This window comes from Hirundo rustica, chromosome 5, assembly GCF_015227805.2.
Source record: "Hirundo rustica isolate bHirRus1 chromosome 5, bHirRus1.pri.v3, whole genome shotgun sequence".
Classification (NCBI taxonomy): Eukaryota; Metazoa; Chordata; class Aves; order Passeriformes; family Hirundinidae; genus Hirundo; species Hirundo rustica.
In genome coordinates, this window is record NC_053454.1 from 8,938,779 (window position 1) to 8,962,406 (window position 23,628).

General features: G+C 41.2%; 1 protein-coding gene across 1 annotated transcript in view; it reads left to right on the forward strand.

The window, feature by feature from the left end:
• Window positions 1–565: 565 nt before the first annotated feature.
• Window positions 566–23,628, forward strand: part of HGFAC (HGF activator) — a 39,337-nt gene continuing 16,274 nt past the window's right edge. Inside the window, exons 1-7 of the mRNA XM_040065127.1 lie at window positions 566–634; window positions 2,161–2,215; window positions 4,052–4,148; window positions 9,152–9,225; window positions 13,833–13,946; window positions 14,597–14,728; window positions 16,082–16,192. Of these exons, the coding sequence (XP_039921061.1) occupies window positions 569–634; window positions 2,161–2,215; window positions 4,052–4,148; window positions 9,152–9,225; window positions 13,833–13,946; window positions 14,597–14,728; window positions 16,082–16,192 (649 nt within the window). The 5' untranslated portion in view covers window positions 566–568. The remainder of the gene's footprint in view (window positions 635–2,160; window positions 2,216–4,051; window positions 4,149–9,151; window positions 9,226–13,832; window positions 13,947–14,596; window positions 14,729–16,081; window positions 16,193–23,628) is intronic.

Genomic DNA, 23,628 nt, shown 5'->3' on the forward strand with positions numbered 1-23,628 from the left:
CTCAGAGTAATTTGTATTTTCTTTCTTTTTAACTTTCCCAGTCTGTTGCTGTTGCAAGCCACAGCTGGGCAGGTAACCATCTGTAAATGAGTAATCCTTGGTATTGGCATTGATCTGGGCCATATTTTTACAACCTAATGCCATCTCCTGAGTGGGCTTGCTTGGAGCTCCTTATTGTTGCTATGCCATGCTTTGAATTAGCTCCTGAAGAGAAAGAGAAGGGAAACATCCAGATGATTAATCAGCTCTAGTTACAAGTAACATTGGATCAGCTTCACTGGATTTGCCCTTCAGCGCTTGCCGATTACACCAGGGGCCATCTCCAAGGGTCAGACACTTTGTAAACTCTTCCCTCCTGGTGGTTTAGGAAGAGTCTCTCCCAATGGAGCATTCCCTTCTACCCACAAAGACATTAATGATTAACAACGATAACAGCTCTGCTTACTTGGAAAACCAAAATACCCTAAAGTCAAGTAAATCGCAGTCCCTCGTGAAAGCTTGGTCCTGATTCACCCTCCTGCTTCACCCTTCCTCTGCCAGGCAAAACCTTCATGAGAGGAGAGCCAAGATGAAAGTCTGTGCTCCTCTCACTGTTGTCTTGGCTCTGAGTCTGAGCAGTGGCTGTGCACAGATGGTAAGTGATTCCTCTCTTTTGGAGTGGTGGATGAGCAGCTGCCTGCAGGACCAGCTTGCCTTGGGGATGGATGAGTGAAGCCACTGAACAGACCCAGAGAAAGGGAGAGTCACAGGGAGCACAGCAGGGATTAGCCAGAGGAAGGCTGGCAGCAGTGCTCACCGAGTGGGGGGTCTGTGGGATAGCTGAAATACCTGTACTACACCTTTCTCTGTTTAAAGCAATTGCTCACATCCATGCCTTGTTATGGAGGAGGAATGGGAGGGGAGGAAGGAGCACAAAAATGGAAAGCCTTTAAAAATGTATCTCAGAAATATGCTGACACAAGCAGGTACCTGCAGTAGCATGGAGCGAGAGTGCTCCACTGCCAGACTGCAGCTGCCTGGTGACTGAACAGGCCAGCTTAGGCGGCTATCTTCTTTTCAGAATTCTCCCTGTTTCCATGTCAAACCCCTCAGTGTTTTTGCATCATGTATCTTGTGTCTTTTTTGGGAATATATCTGCCAAGCACATGAAGCACTGATGAGCAGGCTGTGGTGGTTTGAATTTGCAAGTTTGCTTAAACCCCACCACAGCCGGGCATCTACCATGGACTAGCAGGGCAGTTAGTCCACTGCTGCCTTGTGGTCAGCATTGTGGCCTTAAGATCAGCCTTATTTCTCTAGCTGGGCTTAAACTAGCTCAGATATACTTAGATGATGTTATAATCCTAACGATCTCAGTGAATAACAAAAGTAATTCAGATATTACATGTGGGAGCAGAGAGGAATGCTCATGTTCAAGGTAAAGCTCATCCCTGGCTGAAGCCCTTGCAGAGTTTGTGTAGAGTGCAAAAACTGTTCTTTCCTCAGACCAGTTCAAGCCCTCTCTGTATATCTTAGCAACAGCTTTTTCTTAACTCTCACTTTTTATGTCCCCTGTCCAGTTCTATGTTCATGATGTGTGCTTTTTTGGCTGCTTTTGTGATTTTTTTTTCGCTATAGTTCAATTGCCAGCACCTTTGGTGGCAGCAGCACTTTATGTGTATTATCCTTTTTTCATTATTTCCGGTGGCTTAAAATCAGCTCAGTCTAAACCAGTGCTCTTTGCTTGCTGATTGGCAAACCCAATTACAGTTAAAAGTTGCTTTTGTAACTAATGCCCTGGGGGATACAGCTAAATAGCAGGAAAAGGCAAATGTTGGGATGTTATTTGCAACTGTGAATTGGCCCCAGAATGCATATATGCTTCCTGCTGAAATAGAAGATGCATTCCTTGGCCATGGAGAGAGAAAATGGAGCAGAGATTCGGCCTTTGTTGTGTTGTGCTGGGTTTTCCTGGTTTAGCTGGCACTTTCAAGAGTCAGCATGTATCTACCCTCTTTCACCAGACTGTGCCCCACCAAAAAGCACAAGCAAATAATATTTTCTCAGAAGCATTGGGAGAAACACAATGTCAGGGCACCCTGGAAAGTAGGTTTTTACCAGCAGTATGGTTCCCAGAGTGAATTTGTGTCTCCAATCCACATTCTCTTTTTCTCTTTATAGCACTACAAATCTGGGGCAGGAAGAGGCTCAAAGCATGGGTTCACTCGCCCACAAGGTACCAAGTCAAATCCAGTAGGTTTCACGACAGTGAGAATGGTCTGTCTGTCTGTATCCGTGCTATGCAAGTCAGTAGGAAGCCTGACTTTGTTTCAACATGAATAAGGATTACAGAATGGTTATGCCAATAGTAATTTCTGTTTAAAGGGGAATTTGAGATTAGCTCAGGAATCTCAGGTAATTTCCTTCAGGTGCAGATTAATGGGAAGGTGCTGATGGGATTTTAGTTTGTCTCAACTGGCATGGCTTTGTATTATTTCACAAGGTGTTGTGGCTGAAGATGTGCAACAACCTTTAATGAGAGCTGCAGCTGCCCTGTAATTTTCAAGCACATGAACTCTCTATATGTACAGGTTCAGTTTCTCCCCAGGTCCTTGATCTCTCTGTGGGAGAAGGGCTTGAGTTGCATGCAGTTTTCTGGGTGGCATTTGTTCTGGTGTCATCCCAGTGATCGGACAGCCTGGCTGTGGGAGAATGCTGCAGTTTCCATTTTTAAAGCTGTTATTGTCCTGTGCTTTTGCTGTTAAAGATTACATGCATTGGGCCATTAGTAGTGGCTTTATAGGTTATAACAGTCTTCAGGGGCCTTTGGGATGCAATATATCTTCTGAATGGGGATGCATTTTCACAACTCTTCCACCTGCTTATACTGGGAGGTATCAGACAGAAAGTTGATATCAGAACGTTTGCTTAATTAGCTCAGAGAATGAAAACTGGGATTGACAAGGGGATGGAAGAGGAGATAACAGTGGCTATTTTTCATTGATCGAGAAGGAAGCAGTTAGGGTAGATGGAGTGACCATAATTCCAACCGATTAAGAAGGGGTTGGAACACAGGGATAGGCTATTTTTTCTTTAATGCCAGTAATGGACCTCAGCAGCTCTTTGAGATGTCTGGGCTCAGGAGAGTTAACAGATATTGTAAGAGTGTGCAGGAGCCCCAGCCATCAAGGGGGGGGTAAGGACAAGGAGCAGTGGTACATCCCCTCTGAGAAATGGAAATGTGCTGTGATGCCAGTTTGGTTGAATGCCCCATTTCTGTCTTACGGCAGTGGCTGGCTTCCCATTCAGACTTTGGGATTTCAAAACAGATTAATTTTGGTTTAATGGTTAAATAAGCTCTGACAGTTTTTCATTGTCTTTTTTGTCTTCAGCCTCTCTCATTCTCAAGACTCATCTTGAAGGATTTTTTTCTGATAGACTCCCACTAGCCTTCCTTAAACTCCCACCACCTTTCCTTAGACTGCCATCACTGATGTGGCAAATACAAAAACTTGCCCTTTTTAGACACTGGTCCCATTAGTTTCTCCCCACTTGTAAGAAATCTGCTTATCCCAAAGGGAAAGTGATATGATCAAAATTCTCTTTCTACCCCCAACCTGTAAAATCTTCTTCCTCCTGACTCCTTCTATTTCAGTTTGTACTGTCTGGTTCCTTAATTATTTTAAACAGATATTACAATGTGATATAGCGCCTGAAAGAATACAACTTCAGAAATATTTTAATATGCAATTACAATACTACATAATTAGAAATGATAATTGCAATTAATGAACATAATTGGCATTTGCTGTACCAGAAATGGCAGTATATTTTGAACTGACATGATCTGAGATCTTTGTTCCACTGCAGAGTCCATTAATCTTTGTTGATTCAGTCATTATGTAGGATTTTAAGCTTCTTCTTATGCACTAGACATTTCAGAGACAGAGTCCTGAGTACAGCTGAAAAACTTGCAGATATCTATCTTCATAATTTCATATAATAGTATATTATATAATTTGTGGGTTGGTTTTCAGCTGCATTATGAGGTTTTTTTATATTTGTATTTCAGTGTTTACAGAGGATGGACATTTATGCAAATTTCCTTTCCGGTTTGGTGGAAGGTTTTATCACACGTGTTTATCAAATTCATTTTCTAGAAAGAAATGGTAAGTTGACATTGCTCATAAATGAAAGCAGCATTCAAATGAAACATCATCCTTTTGGTGCTCTAATCTTGCTTTTGGAATAATTAACACGAGCTTGGTGCTGTTCTGCTGCTGATAGTCACAGCCCTCGGGTCAAGACATGCTCGGGGGAAGGGAGCCCTGGCACTGGGTTTCCACGGCCAGAAGATGCTCAGGAACTGAAGAAATGTTTCCTTGCTGCTCTTCCTATTGGAACTGCAAGTTACATGCGTGACAAGAGCATGTACAGAAAAAGCAGGACCAATAGAAGGACCTGGTAGAAACCCTTGTGCTGAGGGAAAAAGGAGAGACACAGACACCTGCAAGGGAGGACACTTGGTTAAGGGGCTGTCTGATTTGTGCAGGCTGTACTTGCGCTGCAGCAGAGACCATCTGATTTTTGAGGAAAGCTGTTTTCTCCCCGCCCCCATGTCTCTAATTTCTATCCAGATTGGCACCAGAACCCCTTTGGACAGTGCAGTACTAAGAAGTGAGGTATTATTCCTGTTTGTTGGTTAATGATTTATTCTACTAATATGTTTAAGGCCAGGTCTTCTTTTGGGCAAAGGTTACTCTTTTCCTTTTGCAGAAGCTGTTAGAAGTATTCATGATCCATTTTTGGGGTAAAGGCAGTTAGGTGGGAACCCTACTGAATTAAAGCACTGAGTAAAAATGATAAACCTTGCAGGCAAACTCATGATAGGCATATATTAACTGAAATCAAAGGCAACAGAGCAGAGAATATGTGGGTACCACTAATGTGAAAATTATGCCCAGATCAACCATGTGAAAGGCAAACACTTGCCTACTTTCAGGGCCGAGATAATATTTTAGAGTTTATTTTACTCCCCCAGGCAGGGCAGAACTCTCATTTTTTATATTGGACTGTCTAATTTTTTCATGATTTATTGGGTCTTTCTGATGACACATCTGTTTCAAGTGCAAGTGCTGGTATAATGTAAACAACACAACACAAACCTGCTTACACAAATGGACACCGAGCTTCAGGCTAGGAAACCACTTCAGAATTTCCCCAATATCCACTGATACAACCCAGCTAATAAAAGCCTCCAGGAAACAAGAATTTGAGACTATCTTATCTTTCCCTTAAGAAAGAGAACTGGAATAATTTACCAGTTTGAATCCTGTCCTTGATGAACTGTACCACATCACTTTGATGACCTTAGTACCCACTTAATTTCATGCAATGCTTAAGAGGGATCCTGTTAATACATGACACTGTATATTTGTTTTTAGCCAGTTAGGCCACAGAAATGGAAAAACCTGCGAATGGATGGGGTCCAAGGTTAGAGCACACTTTGGAGCTGACCTTGAGCAACTCAGTCTTATGCTTCCAGCTTTTTAAAAGCCATTTACAAGCAGGGAGACAAGGAGGAGGACAGCTGGAGTTATTTGGATTTGACAGACCATTTCACCCTGTGGGTGACCTTCTGACCAGTGTTTTCTCATCACTCATAAGATAAAAGCAACTTAACGTGTGACTTCAGGCACAGAGATGCCGGGAAAGAGCCCTGAATAGCAGTTGGGAAACCTGCTCTGTGCATTTTTTGTGTGACTTGGCGCTAACCCAGGCTGGACTTACACTGAATGACTGATCCCAGGGGACCTGGTAGGCAGCAGGTGAGGGCAAGGCTTGTGCCTTTTCTGCTCCTGCCTCCTGCTAGTAAGAGATGATGGGAGGCTGGGTCCAAGCTGCTTCTTTGGGGGTGAATTCCAGGAAATCTGACCAGCAGAGCACTGACTTACCTGTTCATGCCCTCAGTTCCCAAGTCATACTTTGAGTCAGGACTATAGGCAGAACTTTACAGTGCAGGTCAAACCCCACTCAAATTTGCTTTAGATTTATGTTTTCTCATACTACATATGACATGGGTAATGTATTTCAACATAAATCTGCTCCTGACCACAGGAAGCTCTCCCTGCTTTCTTTGAGAGCAGAAAACAAGTTGTATCTTTATAAATATTTATTGAAAATACAGGAAAGAAGACAAAATAATTGCACTATTTAAATAACAGACTTCCTTTAATAGAACCCTGTATTGCTTTTCCCCTTAATTATAATCTGTTTTCACAGATAAATTTCCATTTAGTGGCCTATTACCAAGTCTTGCACTATATCTTGCTAAAGATATAGTGTAAATTTTCCTTTTGTGCTGAGGAGGAAAAAAAAAAAAAAAAGCTAGAATTGCTACTGAGTTTCACTGGTACCTCCAGAAAGACAGAGCACTGTAGGGACACACAAAATGGGGGTGCAGGGAACATTCATGAGAATGAAAGGGGAGGGTGGTCTGAACTGGACCAAGCTGTGTCTGCAGGGAAGTTGCCAGCACCCTGTCCCTGTGTCCCAGGGTGGGATGGGTTCCTCAGATTCTGCTCAAAGGGAAGGGCAGGAGCAGACCCTGCCTGAGATTTTGGCTATAAATTAGAAGTTGACTCATACCCTGCAGAAGCCTTATCCTGTGCTTGAGTTCTGGAAGGGTGGGGCCCCTGTGCAAGGCTGAGCTTGGGTCTGTGTAGGAAGGACATGATCTTATCATCTTCCTTGGAAACAAGAAGATAACTTTTGATACGCTGGGCACAGACTGAAAACAGTGCAGAGGACAGATTTTTGGTCAGCTGGATTACAAGATGGGGAGTTTATGACAGTCCTGCAAAGGAGAGGTACCTGTGTGCTGAGCTGGGAGATGTCAAGCATCAGGCCCTGAATTTTCCTGGAGCTGGTAGTTGTTGGTCTGGTGTTGTCAGGCAAAGTCTGGCAGTGTCTCATGGCCAGAACACCATAAAAAAAGGTCTCAGGCAGCCTCCAAGACTCAAACACAGTGACAACACCAGGTCTGATGGCAAAGCTCTTTCCTTACCCCTTTCTGCCTCTGGCCTGAGGCTTTGCTTGTTCTCCAGAGCATCCTATTTTTAAGGCTCCCTATGCTCCTGGTGGGAAAAACAGCCTCCTTTTATTTATCCTGCCTGCCAGTTAGGCCTCATCTGTGACACACCCTTTTGTTTCTCCATTCCCATATTGTTTACCATGTATGGATTCAAAACGTTATTTAAATCAATCCCTTGTAGTGGACTTTTCTGATATAATTAGTTCAGTATCTCTGTCTTGATGTTTTCACTTTCACGTTAACAATTTTATATGACAAGCTGATGTAAAGGTATTTGCTATCCCATAAATTTTGAGTGTGGGCGCGTTTGCAAATAGCATGAAGAAATAATAACGCCATTGGGTTGGTTTGGTCGCTGGAGGTAACATTCTACAAGATTGAAATGTCACCATCAGACAAAATATTTATAGAAGAAAAGGAGGGAGACAAGTGAAATAGCTTTGAGGATGAGCTGAGATTCTCACAGAGAATGAGATCTGTGGTGGAAAATCTAAAAGTATTATGCATGTGCAAGAAGCTTGGTGGCAAGGAAGCAGCTTGGCGTTGCATAGGAGGGAGGAACAACCTCATTGTAGTCACTGCAAGGCAATAGGGAAGGGATGGCTGTGGAGAACTTCGAGTGGGAGCACCAGTGGTTTGTGGAGAGCTGGTAGAAGAAGCCTCTATCAGGGTCTCTGATAACAAAAAACCTTTTTAGATGGAAAAATTTGAGATTCCTCTGCTTAGAACTTGGCTGCTGCTGGGCAGTGACACAAGCAGTGCTGAACACACTTTTAACTCATCTTCATTCTCATGCATACTAGACCTCCCTTTAAAGGAAGCACAATCCACTTCCCACCACAGGATCTTTGGGGAATATCCATCAACTCCAAGCAGTTGCATCAGCCTTAATTCCTGTGAGAGAGCAGCCTCTTTAAGTATGTGCCACATTAATCTGCACCAGACTACCAAGCACCTCTTTTAGTGCATCAAACTTAATATATGTGGCCTATTCAGATGCTTCATAGGAATTATGCATTTTAAATACCACATAGCATCTAATTAAGAAGGAAAATAGGGCAGTCTAAATGTAGACGTGCTACAATAAAATTTCAATTTAACTTGTCACCCATCCTAGGGTGAAAAATTTGATCACGCAACAGCTCAAGGAATGATAAAACCATGTGTAATGAAAATAGATCATCAGGGACATGAAATAAACTCCAGTGTCTTCTAATGTCATGTGGCTGATATCTATTACTCTGCATGATAATTGGCTAGGGAGGATGTTTTGGTGGATGGTGCACTGGGACAGGATGTGGACCTCCAAAGTTCAGCCTCAGTTCAGTCATCTGCTCCCTGTGTGTCCTCAGGGAAGCCTCCAAATCTACTCCTGCAAAAGAGGAACAGCAGCTCGGTGCTCCTTGGAGTGCTCTGAGCCTGAGATAACAGACTGAGATAACAGACCACCAGTGAGGGACTCAGTCCCTCGCTCTGAAAAAAGGAGAGGTTTTATATGTGCCTTTGGAAATCACCACCGTGTCAGTTATTTCCTCATTTCATCTTGCAAGTTCCAAAATAAGAATGCTTTAAAGGAACTGAGTGTGAAAAAGATGAAATATGTTTGTCATTGAAAGTCAGGGAAAAGTCCCTTTGTGGACAGTCTCCTGCCTCCACAGATTATTACAGTAACTATCAGGCATCAAAAACGGGCTGGGTCCTGTTTGACTTGTTTTGTAACAAGTAAAGAAGATATAATTTATTTGCTTTTGTTTTTTATTTCTGTCTTTCATTTTCTATTCCCCGAAACAGAAAGAATGTTGGGTTTTTCTTACGAAGGATTCATTGAAAATCCCAGGCCCTGCTTTTACATTTTATTTTTAATCTGTATTTAATTTGAGAGAATTGGACCAGAGCAACTTTAACAAAAGAAAGCAGTTTTTTTCCTCTGCTCTTAAGACAATTTGAATTAAACTGATGCTAATTAGAAAACAACAAGCATGAATTTCCAGGTTGCAGGAGTGTGAAGGCCCTGTGGTTTCAGTGCAAACATCCAGGTGGTTTAAAAATGCACTGAACTGCACCTTTGATTCTTTTCAGGTGTTCAAAAACACATAACTTTGACCGGGACAGGAGCTGGGGACACTGTGCTTTGTTGGCCAGAGACCACTCAGGTAAGGCAAGCCATTGCTGAGTTTCTCCAGATACTTTGCCACCTGCAGGAAGGAGGGACAGTGCCTTCAGTGCAACTTTTATTTGTGCATTTATTTTGAAGAAAGCCTTCACACCAGCTGCTTCCATAATCTCTCTGTGATGCTGCACAACCATAGCATTAGACTGTGAATATCACACAGTCTTTAATTCACTCTCTGTTGATTAACTTTAAGCCATGAAGAGAAATTATGGTAATGCCAGGATGGAAATCCAAACTCCTGCTGGAGTCAAACACAAAGGTGATCATCTTCTCCTCTCTCATGGCTTGGATGTGCCTTTTAGCTTTCCCTTCGCTTACATGGCTGCATTTTCTGTCAGACCACTTAATTTTTTAGAAGGCACAGAAACATTTGACACCCTGTACAACACACAGCCACCACTTCCAGCTTTCCTTTCTTGAGATCTTACGGGAAAGAGCAGATCCCAAACCCAGCCTTCCTTGAGCTTTGGGCTGTGTCAGAGAAGACAAGAGGCCAGACATGTTCATTGCAGGAGTCCTGAGGGATAATGAAAGGATTACTTAGCTGAAGAGCTCTGTGGCTTCATGTGGTCACCACACTCCAGTGCTAACAATTACCTCGTTGCGAAAGTCTGTCTAAAAGGGGAACTCAAGGGCTGTGGCAAAGTCACCTTTATATATAAAGTCACTTTATTTGACACACTGGGTGAAAGTTCACCTGAGAATATGCATCCCTGCCTTCAGCAGTCCCGCAGTAACCGGCCTTTGCTTATATATATATAAATTCTCATTTCATACAGCCACAGACCAGCTTGAAAAATTGGATGTTGCACTGGTTGAACTTGATGCCCCTGAGGCATTTTTTGGATCTGTGTCTAAATGCTGATCCTGTTCCTCTTTTTGCCATCTCACTAATCTAAAATGAGACACATTTTATTTAGTCTGCAGGATATGACCAATAGCCTTAGATATTCACTTCCCACTTTCAAACAAAGGGCTTTTTCCACCAACCCCTCTCAGGGAGTTCTCCACAGTGTCAGGAGACTTATTGCCAAGCTGATTGCAGTCTACCAGAGCCCTTGAAAAGCCAAGTTAGCTGAATCACGCTGACAGTCTAAAATTAGACAGTGCACAGCATCACCTTTTTAAATGTAACTACTTTAAATTATTCTCCAGCCTGGCTTTAAAGCAGATTAAGAGTAAATCAGGCCAGTGACCTAGCCCCAAAACAAGTAGCTATGCACACAGCTTTGTAATGCAAGTGTGCCAGACATGAACATAGACTTGATGGGCAGTTTGTGCTTACAGGAGTCAGGTTAAGAGGGCTGCACTTAGTTATTCATCAGTGATTTCCCAGAGCTTAACATGTTGGTATCTGTGACTTGGAACTGTGTTAATTAATTAATTAATTAACCCTCTGGTGAAACACTGGAGACTCTTCAGGAGCTGGCTGAACTCAAGGAGACTCTTCCAGGAACTGAAAGAGCTGTCCAAGCCTAGTGTTACACATCTGGGGGTGCCTTGTGCCACCCCTGTCCCTCTGTCTGCCCATCACCATTATCCTGCCAGACATCTGGCTGCCTGCAGACCTTTTTGGGCTTCCTGTTACCCACAAGTGTTGGATAGGGTGGGTTGGAACAAGAAAGCTACTCTGTTGATGTACCCTAAGATCAGTGAGATCTTTTCCTGGCTACTGGTTTTCTTTCAGGAAGCAAAAAACAACAACAACAACAACAACAACAACAACAACAAAACACAAAAAAACCCCAAAAAAACCCCCAAAAAACAAAAACAAAAACAAAACAAAAAGTTATATGTGTGAGAGATGAAAGGAAAGAGAAAAAAGGATGGGGTAGCTGGAAGAGATCGCTGCTGGCTGTTGCAAAATAAAAGATAGCATCTTTGTTTCTGGAAGCACTTAGAATTTGAAAAAAATTAAATAAAAAGGTTTTGGCTGTTATTTTATTTATAAACCTAGGTCTACTTAGCTTGTTTTTTAAGCAGCAAGCACTGTATTTGGACTTGGGAAATGTTTAACAGATCATTAACCATAGCTTAAAGAGTACAGGCTTATGAAGAGGTTGGAAGGAAATCAACATAATGGATGAAGGGAATTTGAAGCAAAAGAAGGAAAGTTTGCCTGCTGTGGAAGAAATAAGCAGTCAAACAGAACAATGCTGATCTTTAAAATATGTAAAATAATACTTTTTTTTTTTTTTTTTTTTTTTTTTAATCCACTAAGGTATTAAATCTTTGGGGTTTTTTTCTTGAAAAACAAGAAAAAATTGAATTTCAGGGAGAGAGTATCCTTCAGCCATAAGAAGTTGGTGAGCAGTGTATCCATTGGCATGGAGAAGGAGCTTTAGAGCAAAGGCTGGAGCACAAACTCTCTCCAGGCCAAGAAAACCACATGTATATGACAGCTTCAAAACACTGGAGGTGCTCACAAATCAATGTTAAGCAAGCGCTGGAGGCTTTGATCCAGGAAAATACGTCTGCCAAATTCAAGGAAAAGTTTCACCAAGTAGCCTTTAGCATGAAGTGAAGCTTGGGTAGGAAGTTGCTGCTGGAGGGAGGTGTTAGTATCCACACACATGGGCCAGCTGGGCTGTGCATGCATAACTCACATCTATGTACAAATATCCATAAATGTGAAATGCCCCTAGAGGTGGGACTTCCAGATTTTGGGCAGTCTGGTAGGACGAGCTTCTCTGAATGTCCAGAAATCTTGGACAAATGGCTAAAACCCTAAAGAGACCCAAACACAGGGGAGAAAATTGCCAGACAGTATTTTTAAGATCCCTCTGGGCTGATATGGAATGAAGCAGTAGAGTAGTGTGGGCTCTGCAGGCAAGAGGAAGAGGCATCATCCCTGGAGGAGCTCCAAGGAAGGTGGGTGGCAGAAAGACAAAGTTTTTTGTTGGGAAATACAGGCAGAAAGGTGAGAAAAGTACTGCTCAATTAGCAGAGACGAGGAGAGGTGAAGCTGCAGTCAAGATGAGAGCTTGCAAGCATGGAGTGTTTTACCCATGAGGGTGCTTTAGACAGTGCTGAGAAAGTGTGGACTTGGCACTGCCCAGTTAATGGATAGTTAATAGTGGGCAGGGCTCCCCACTGGGAACTGAGATGTGTCCATCTGCTTATGAACAGAAGTTGTGCCTGGACTCCAGGAAAGATGTGGAGCAACACAGAACATGCCTGGAAGGTCAGTCTGGAGTGGTGGGTGGGAAGTAGTGAGGGACAGATTGAGAAAGAAATGAAGGAGTGGAAGTACTTTTTGCAGATTTAACAAGGGTACAAAAAATTTCTTGAGCATTTGTTACAGCAGAAGATGGCTTGGAGATCACGTCATGGTTTGATGTAGTGGGAATAGGAAATACACGATTTTCCTTTGAGGAAACATTGCAGCATTAGAAATTTCATAACTATCAACAGCAGGAAGAGTAGGAATGTCACTGACTTGCTTTCCCTTGATATTATCCTGGATTGAAACTACCAGTGAATACACCCAGACCTGCTATCTGATAGGAATTACATCACTCTCTTCTGAAGTAAATATTTTGATCCATGAAGGGGAACCTCAATTTTACTGCTGTAGTAAACTGCAAGATGCACCCTTTGTGCTTCACTTCACTTTCTGCCTCTGCCTCTACGTGTTGCATCCCATGCTCAGGACACACTGTCTACCTGAAGAAGCACATGGATTGAGCAACCCTGGGGATGACCTAGCAGAGTTTGACTAGCATTAAAAAGAAAGATTTGAATGCAGACAAGCTGTTGGGCCAGCTCTGGAGCAGGTGTAAACATGCTGTTGGTTAACTTCAGGGGAGGTACATCCCTCAGCACCGCCTGAAATCAGAAACACTGCCGGACCAGCAAGACTCTTACTACTTTTGCATTGCACATTGCCAAGTAAAGCTTCTATTGCAGGAGTTGTCCTGGCACCTAACTCCTGTCCCACCACATTTTCCCTTCATTCAGAAAGTTCCCTAGTAAATGGAGATATGCTAGACTGGTCCAGTTTTCATCTTTCTTGGCGTGATTTACTTGGATGTGCTTTGTGGTTTGCTTTACAACTTTTCCCTTGGCTCCAGCTGTTCATTACCTTTAGGCATGATCCAAAACCCCAGAGCAAATCCTTCTGTCGAGGGCTCTCCTCTGCGCGGTTTGAGGGAGATGGTGATGCCGGCGGTGGGTGCTGCAATGTGAAGGCTGCAGGGCAGGAGGCTGGGCAGGGTCAGCCTCCCTCCCTCCCTCCCCAGTGTAAAGGCACAGCTCCATCTTGTGGGCACCTGTCCTGCCTTCTTCCTCACCACAGTGCCAGCTCGGGTGACCTCAGGTGTGCCTGGACCAGCCCCCTCCAGACACCTTAGTCTGAGAATGTTCAGCTCAGTGATTCACCCTATGGTTTTAAATAGCTGGATAAATAAATCTGTTTTACAGCTGCAAACAAAACCCACTGTCAATTGGTTGGACAAATGTTGTTTTACGTTAATAGATGGTATTAAACGCGCTGAGCATTGAGCCAAAATGTTTCATGGAGCCAAGACGACAAAGCATGACTTATACCATACTTACTGACAACAACTTTGTATGTGGCCTCTCTAGATCACTGTGCAGACAACCCCTGCCAAAATGGAGGGACCTGTTCTCTCACTCATAGCCACAGGATGTACCACTGTACCTGTCCTGAGGAATTCACGGGCGAGGACTGTCAGCTGAGTAAGTATCCTCTGCCATGAGTATTACAACATGAAATATGAATAGTAAGTAGAGCTCATTAATGTTTGCTTAATGAAAAGGTAGTGCTGTTGTGAGGGGAGAGACCACTGCAGCATGAATGTTTGTGTAGGTGGAATTCCAAATGTTTATGACAGACAATCCACTCCTGATAGGACAACTGAAAATAACTTGACTGTACAATTATAAATCCAAGTATGCCCTGAGCATGAGAAACACAAAAAGCCTTTTCCCCTTCCTTTGCTCTTTTTAAGATGTAAATATCCCTTACATGTTTGGCAATTACTAATATCTAGTAGGCAATGCACAGAGACATGAAAAAGCAGCACAATTTCAGGTGATGCCTTATCCCTTATCCCAGTACATGCACGTACTGAGTACAGTGATGCTGTCCTGCTCACAGGGCTTTAGGAGAAAGCCACCTCTGTCCCGAGCTTCTTGCAGCTGCTGCTCTACTGGCTCAGTGCCTCCACACTGTGGAGGCTGGCTAGCTTGAGAAGCACTGTCAGCAAACATGGATCTGCTCAACAGGAAAAAAGACATGAGCAGGGAATAATAATAGGGATTGTGGTGCCATTTCTTGTAAGAAATAAAATCTGAAAACTTGTGTTGTTTGTAAAACTTCATTTTAGAGAAATGCTTTGACAACAGCCTCTACGAATCCTTTGACGTGGGTTTGAGCTGGTCAAGAGTCCAACAAGGAGTAGTGGAGCAGTGCACGTGTGTGAATGGCCAGATCGAGTGTTGGCCTGTGGAACACAAAAGTAAGGCACTATTTTGTACCACAGTTGGGGTCTGCGTGGGGTGGGGATAAAGGACAGTGAGGGTATCAAAGCCTGAGCCGTGTTACACATCCTAATGCTGCCCTTGCAGCTCATGTACCCTCTCTAAACCACAATATTTTAGCTTTCCAAGAGTGAGCAGACTGACCCAGGAAATCCCTTCAATGTGTCCATCCTTATTTGAGGAAGCAACTATTTGCATTATGTTGAATTTTAGGGACACACCTAGTGTTTTCTTCAAGAGTGATGAAACCTTGATCTGCAGAATGTAAGAATATACAACAGGTTATGTAGTAGAAGTGGTAAAATTTTTTCTCCAAAACTATAGCCTGCCTGAGAGGCACACCCTGCACACCAACAATCACTTCATATTGCTGTCTCACCTCTGTTTCTTCCCAAGCCCATCCCACTCTTAAACTGCCAGCATGTAAATTTTACCTGCCTCCAAGATGCCACAAGGTCTGCATTGGCCCCAGAGTTCCCATGATTTTTGGCCCATTCCTAGCAGGCCTGATGCTTACATTATGAAGCCTCCTCCTTGTTTAGGGGCTGCCAGGAACTCAACACCTTGGCCAGCCAGCACAGGATATGCACTCTGGGTTGTCACCCATCTGAAGAAGCCAGCACAGCACCTTTCATTTGGAGGAGAGATGTTGGGAAGCAAATCACGTACCTCACCCATACATGTGCTCTGGTATGGCTAGTCCATTTCTCAGTCTGGCTAACTTTTACCCTGGTCAGATTCACAAGTAAGTTACAGTACAAATAAATATAAAAGCCCTCTGAAATATGTAGGTGCTTTTATTCCCACCTTATGTAACTGGAAACTAAAGTATGGAGAGTCAGCGGCTTTCTAGGACATTGAGAGTCCATGTGAGAATTGGGAAATTTTAAAGCACTTAATACTTCCCAATCACAGATCTTAAATATTTAACTCAGCTCTCTCCTAGATATGTTATTATAAATTCTAATAGAGCTCAGTGGCAAGCCTGGAATTGACAGAACCCTCCCTCGTAGAGAATAAAGTGTTAATACCATCACCACTAGTAATAATAATCACCACCCCCATTTTACCTATTGCTCATTGATAATATCTTTCAATAGCTGACTTTATCTGATAGCAGTGAAAACAACGAGACAGACCTTAGTGGGCAGGAATCAGTCAGGTTTCCTTTTCTTTAATTTATCACAAATGTAGGTCTAAGATAAGCAAAAAAAGAAACACTTCCCTCAAATGCATATCCACAAGGAGATGCACTAGAGTGAGTTAAAATGGACCAATTCTCTTGAATAATTTGTACCTTTGGTTTGATCTTTGGTTGTGTTTTCTTGTAGGTTGCATTCATGATCCTTGCATGAATGGTGGAGAGTGCAAGATGGTTACCTCCACTGGGAATATAGTATGTGACTGCAAAGGAAATTATGCAGGGAAGTATTGCAATATTGGTAAGTATAACAACCTACAGGCAGACAGAATTAGGAGTTTTCATCTGGGTGTAAGAATGGTGGCTTTGGCTCTGTTGTATTCTGCATTCGAGGACATTTCTTGTAATGAAGAGTCACATAGAAATACAGAACTGTATTTCTCCAGTGTAAAACATAACACACACTTCACCACTGAGACTCTGGTTCTAAAAATATTTTTTACACCCTTCACTTGCTATAACATCAATCACAGAAATTTAAATCCAATTGCACATGCCTATAGATTAAGTGCATGCTTCCATTTTGCGAAATCAGTCAGAGTTGTACTGTAGAGCAATTGCCTCCCTACAGATCAATGCATCCCCTCATAAAGCAGGGATTTATGTCTGACAAAATCTAGCAGCCATTCTTTGGCACTAAATGACTGTGGGAAAAAAGAAAATGCTCACCCTTTGGGTTACCCTAGACTTTAAGTTAATAGCATATTTAGCCCAGTACAGGTTGTACAAAACCCCTTCCTTTCCCTGGTGGGTCAGGACAGAGAAATCTGCTTTTTGGTATCTACGTGTTAGTCCTGTTTTGCATTTTAGATGTTACATGGTTTTGATACAGCTTTCCTCCAGAAGATTTAACATTTATCCCTGCAGGGGTTAAATCTGCTTGCAAAGCCTGCTTGCATGCTTTATCTGCCAGTTATGCCACTGGCTACTTTTTAAATTAACGCGCATTTTAGGTGTAAATTTTAATAGACCTTCGGTCACACCATCCTGTGACCCCATCAATTCACTGGCTGTGTCTTTCTGAGTGCATAAATCCCAAGGGTCATCAAAACTGTGGACATGACTCCCAGTAGCTCTGGTAGGCACTTTCTTATTCCAAATGGAGGGGGTAAAAAAACCCCTGTTAATGAACACTGCAATTTATATCTGGCATCCTTTTTGTTGCTCTGATAGTTAACAAATGGTGTAGCCAACTATTCTAGCTAGGGGAAAAAAAATACTCCATTTGGGAGAGCAGCAGTACAGCTGGAATAGCAAATAGCAGGAATGAGTGGGTAAACTGGACAGTGTACGAGCTGGTGGTCCTGCAGCTTCACTCACCAGGTACCTGATGATTCATGCAAAGTGGGTTCGTGACACTTACCTCCTTCACAAGGAGCGTTACTTTAGCTCTGTTGTTTTGTCCTTTAGTTATCCTGGGGAGATTGCCCCAGGCCTTGGGAATGCTGCTGCAGGGGTCTGGGTGAGGGGCTGCACAGCACACGTGTGACCTGGAGCTCGGGGCAGGGCTGCACTCTGCTGATTTCCACATTCAACTCTCTTCCAGTTCCTGTTTTATTATCAGCTTCCCCTGCCCGAAGCAGCAATGGTGCACAGAGACACGCACCCAGCAGGGCCTGGATCATAAATACCAGGATGGCAGTGTTCTAGCTGTCATACCAGTTTCTGTCTGACTAGCTTAGAACAAGAAATAAGCAGGTGCTCTTTGATTACTTGAAAATAATGAGACAAACATTTGGTTTGCTAAACAAGTGGCTTTGGATGCTTACGATCCATCTGCGTTTAGCTGCCTAACACCCCTACGTGGAACGGGAACTGAAGGGTTGTGTTTATGTGTCAGGGTCTTGCACAGAGTCTTAAAAAAAGAAAAACCTCAAGATTTAGTCATTCTAAATTAATGCAAATAAATGAGTCTTCAGGTCTATGGACCTGGCAATATTACCACAGTAGGGCCAATGGCATTCTGGGGAAAGTGCTAGAGGCTTGTATTCTCTGAGTACTCAGAAATGATTTCAAAATATTTGTTCTGTTATTTTTTTCTTTTACCCTTCAATTTGACGCAGGGAGCAGAAATGGCTTTTTTCTTTGTTTCCTTTTTACTGTCTTGTATAATTTCCCTTGTCTAACAGGATGTACTTGTGAGGTTACCCTTTAGTCAGAATGGTGCCTATAATGCTTGATTCAGAGAAAGTGTTACAGTATTTCCTCTCCAAAGTGTACTTTATTCTGAATTATCAGCTAAAGAGGCAACCTTAAAACCAAGGTGCAATGCAAAAATGTCTTCTTAGATTTCTTTTTTTTTTTTTAAATCAGAAATCAATTAATTTAATAAATGGAAGTCTCCCAGACTCTTACTGAGCTAGAATCTGTTTGAGGTATCTGTGCTGTCCTCTGCCCTTGACTTAGACAAAGAATAACCAGCCTTCATATGTGTCTAATGGAAAACCAAATTTATCTTAACATTATACTCAACAAATATTAATAAATAAAGTACCATCCTTCATCCATCAGATCACAAGCTTAAGTATTACTGTGATTCAAGCATTCGTACAGCAGACTGAGGAGCAAAACCAGCAAGAAAGTACTGAGAAACACTTCTCTTGGGTGAGGATTTACTTAGCAGATGCTTGGACCATCATATCTGTCAGACCTTTACCTGTTTTCCATAAATTTGTCTAAACTCTTTAGTACTCCTTTATGCTTTTCCCTTTCACAGCATTCCATGTCAAGAAGTTCCAGAATTTAAATAGATGTGATGAAAAGAAGTATTTTCTGTTATTAACAAAAAACCCCTACTGCCTGGTAATTTTATTCTTCCCCTCTGAACAGTGAGTAACAGAATAATCCCAACTTTTGTGATTTTAAAGGTATCTATTTATCTGTCCATTACTTTTTGAACTGCAGTGTCCCTGTCAGTACTCAAAACTCATCTTTGATCTTGAAAGTCTCTTGCAAATGATCATTATATATGTGTGTGTATATATAGGTGTGCATATATATATATTTCTAGGCCATTATCTTAAATGACCACATAGCTACTAGAAAATCATGAGCTGACAAAAAAAGAAAAAAAAAAAAAGAAAAAGAAAAAAAAAAGAAAAAAAAAAAAAAAAGAAAAGAGGTGATAAAAGTAACAGAGGAGATATCCATAACAAAGGAGATTGATATACAAATGACAGTTTCTAATATAGATTTCTATTCTTTGTGGTAATATATTATTTTCTTCTTAAAGAAGAAACTTTCAGTACTAAAGAAAGATCTGCCACTTGAAAAAGTGTTCTGAGACAGTTTATATGCATAGGGTTTCAGTGTAGTTTAATTTTGAAGGAAATTAGATACTTCACCAACAAATCTCTCCCCAAACAGATGCTGCTTAAAATTGTTCAAGGACCCATGTTTAACTAAGTTCAATTTGTAATAATCGCCCTTAAAATATGCACCTATTTTCAGAAATAAGGATTTTGTGCTAAAAGAGTAGCTGCATTCTCTCTGGAAACAGCTCTTGCTGAGACAGCTCTGAATCCAAGCTCTAGGTGAAGATCCTGAAACAATTGTCCAATCATGAGCAGCACTGGTTGTCTCATCAAACACAGAAAGTTATCAAAAGAGTCCAAATCCAAGCACTTCAGGAGTGGTGAATGTGGGCAAGAAGTGAAACCTGAGATAAGTGTGAGTGGAGTATTTTATCTCTAGCCCAGGTTGGCATAGGGAATGCAGAGAGAACTTATCTGGTAGATAATTAATTTCAGAAATATTTAGCTTCACTGGAGGTGATAACTGATGACAAACAGTTATAAATATGTAATTGTAAAATTACTTCGACATTTTATTTTTCTTTGAACTGATAGGAGCCATGGTGGAGATGTTGGATGAACGCAAAGGGGAACAGAGCTAAAGACACAGGAGGAGTTATCTGGCCAGAGGACAGATAATTCATTATAATACATATTTATGGAGAAGTTAAAGCGGGTTAAAGGGTAAAGGAAGAAGATGTAGAATTTTTTTTCAGGGGGTTGTGCCTTTAGGTTTCTGTGGTTGAAACCCCGCCATTGCATTCACACTTTTGCTTTAGTTGATAATACATGAATGGAAATGAATATAAATTTTACCAGATTTCCATGTAAAAACACTTCCTTTTTCTTACCACTGCTTTGTTACTGTTGGTTGTTAGTAAATTTGAGGTACTTATTTATATTTTAAATTTATTCTTGATTTATTCTTGTTTATTCTCTATTTAAATTCTGATGTTAGTGGGGTATCTTTATTCTGTTTACTTAGTCACCAAGTTTTTTCCTGAAGCATTTTCTCACTGTGGTTTGAGCCTGTTGGGAGCACTGCACAGAGGATTATATATTTTGAGTTTTCTTTGGATTAAGGTTTAGGCTGCCATAAGGGTTTTGATAATATTTTGGTCATGATGAAATTTGAAGTTGAAATGAAGGTATTTTTGAATACTCTGCTTTGTAGTGTTTGGGGTGTTCTCCTCATTAGGCTATGGATAATGGAATTAGAGGGGCACCATATCTTTAAAGAAAGCATGAATTGGAATGCTAATTGTGGAAGGTTTCTGGTTATGTAAGGAGATGTGGTGTATGTCAGAAGTAGGCTGAGGATTTTCAGAAAAGGAAGATGATAGAATAGCTGAATATATAATTACATACAGGAAAAAAAAAAAACCAAACCTTCTTGGCCACATCTTTGGGGGTTAAACTGGGGGAGTTTGAGGTAATAGAATTAGCAAAAATGACAGCAAACCCACCTTTTTAGTGGTTCTTTTACTGAAATAGGGTGTTGGCAGTTTCCTAATAAAAAAGCTACTGGAAGGAAAGGGTTTTTTTTGTTTGTTTTGTTTTGTTTTGTTTTGGTTGGTTGGTTGGTTTTTTGGTTTGTTTGTTTTTTTTCCCTTACTTTTCTGCAAAAGACAGAAAATAATGAATTTTAACTTTTAAATTAAATTTTAAATTTAATTTTAAATTTTAATTTAACTGGTTTATGTTTACCCTGTACTAGAATGCTTTTGGATTAGTGTTTAATTTTGTACTTTCTAGAAATGCAGGGAGGAAACAGGGTGAAGTGTAATAAAAAGGTAATTTAGCTGACAATGATAAATGGGCATTTAACAAGTCAGTCAGTCAGTCCCCCACTGAACTTGAATGAGTACGTCTGTAGGTAAGACTTGAAAAGGGTTTCTAAGTGGGGCTGAGAAGATGCTTGTTGCTTCTATGTATGAAGTGCTGGGCTTAGTAATGAAACCAGGTTGAGAAAGAATAAAGCCATTATTTCTCCACAGTTGTGGAAAAATAGATGGAACAGCATATAAAGAAAGCAACATTATGAATTAATATGCCTTGGAGAGGTGCTTATGATATTTGCACAGGACAAGTTTTTTAGTTCACCATGGAATTTGAATAAGGGGAAGGCATGGGTTGATAATGCAAGGATAATGAAGAGAAATCCTTGAGCACCACTGCAGAAATACTAATGGTTGGATTTTTATCAGATTTTGAATTAAAAAAAAAAAAAAAAATCTACAATGCTGTAGTTGCATGGATAAAAACTATGCCCAGTAGACTGTTGCCTGCAATGACCAATGGTAGGAGGCATTGGAAGTTGAAGAGATGGATGAGCATGGCATTGTTCACTAAGTCCCCACCTCTGATTCGCTGCACTTAGACAGTGCCACTCCAGGGGATGGTGATCAGGAGGCCAGAGAAAGCTGTGGCTTTGCAAAACAACCATTCCATGTCATTTATGGAGATGGGAGATGTGAGCAGTGATAGACAGGCTCTTCTTATCTCCCAGCCTTCCTTATAATTTTAGGACCATGAAAAAGCTTTTGACTAATATAGAGAAAACAAAAATGAAGAAGGAAGTGCTGTTTGCATGGAGGTTATGGATTACTAATTTATGTTTGACACCTTGGCAAATGTGGGCTAGGAGAGCTAATGAGCTATGCTGGCAGCAGAGGCAAGGACTGCCTCTGTAAGGATTTGAGAGATAAGGCAGATACCAAAGAAGACGAAAAAGTTTCTCTGGACAGAGACAGGAGCAAGTTCAAGATCCACAGATGACTTCTTTATTTTTACATAGACATGCATTTTTCAGATGCTGCTGGCCACTAAGCTTTCTGTGTTTTGCTCTGTTTTCCTACAGTGTTGCCTTTTTAGTTGACAGGTCTTTGTTGCAATCCTGGTATAAACTAATAGGATTAATATTAGCACCTGCTAATGTGAAGCAGCTGCTTAGTCCTTACTCTGGTGAGAGTGCCTGACTTGGCAGCAGTGTTACTGGGGGCTGGTTAATTGAAAGCCATTAGGGTGTCTTTAATTCTATTTTTGATTTATTTGAGATGTGACACTAGTTTCAGTTCATTATGTTTTATAGAGGGCACATCTTCTCTTAAGTGGAAGGGGACTGGCATCTCTTAATTCATGCAATCTGTTGTCCTGCATAATTGTCAGGAAGGTGTTGAAGGGAAGGTATGGAAGATGTGATGCAGCTTATCCTTGGGTTACTGTATTGTTTGTCTCCCATCTCCTGCTTTCTCCTCTGTGCCCACTCTGGATGCTTTGGGGGCTCTAGAGACCTTCACCTCTCTTTACAGTCTCTCTACAGAGCAGCTGCTCATCTGCTGACCATCATTAACTGCTGCACAGTCTATTCCTTTTCCTGCCCAGAGAGGTATTTTGGCTCATACTCTAAGCACATCAGGACCTCCAGGTATATTCAAAAGAATGAAAGCTTTCACCATGGGCATTCAGATATTCTTGAAAATCCTGTATGCCAGTCTGTGCAACTGTCAAAGTAATATAGCACTGATATTGGCTTCTTGTTGCCAGAATTTCTTTCTCCTAGCTCTTGACAGCCTATTTCCTAAATACATTGCTTCTGTTAGCTTTATATACCTACCTATTGGATTGCATTTATGACTCTGTAAATCATAACTATTGTACAGGAATTGAAGATAATAAATAGAAAAATGAAATGGAAAAAGAGCCAGTCCTTCCTCTTATCTAGGATATTACTTTTCTAAGCTATAGGAAAATAATGGCAGAGTTTATAGACTTCTGGATTTAAACTTTTATATTAAAGAATTCAACTTATTCAGAAGGTAGCTTTGTACATTAGATTTTATAACAGATATAAATCTCTTCAATTCTATCTCAGATGATCTAAGCATTGGCAAGTATGAAGGTACAAAGACACTTTGAAGGAGAAACATATCAAAAAATAAGTTTAGTTTCAGTAAATGCAGTGTGCCATCCTTATGTCAGGATGCAATTTAAGAGATTTTTTTTGGTGCGTGTAAGTCATGTTTTTTTTTTCACAGTCTTAAATCCATCCTTGCTTTACATGGTAATTTTCTGTTAGATTTGTTGATTACAAAAAGATGCCAATTTTTCTACTCTTCTGCCCAGCTTTTAGCTCAGACATTGTCTGTGTCATGATCAGGCTGCTGTTTTGGCAGGGATTCATTCCAGTGTTAGGTGCTGTCAGTCCAGAGGTTTTACTGCTACACAACAAAGCAGAAAGTGGCACAATTATTTGAATCAATTATTTGTTACATATATGTGCAATCTGCTGTTCATGACCCCAAAGAGAAACATTGAAATCTAGGTATATATTATAATAGTATGATTGAATTATATTGAAATATAGATACATAGGCCCCCTTAT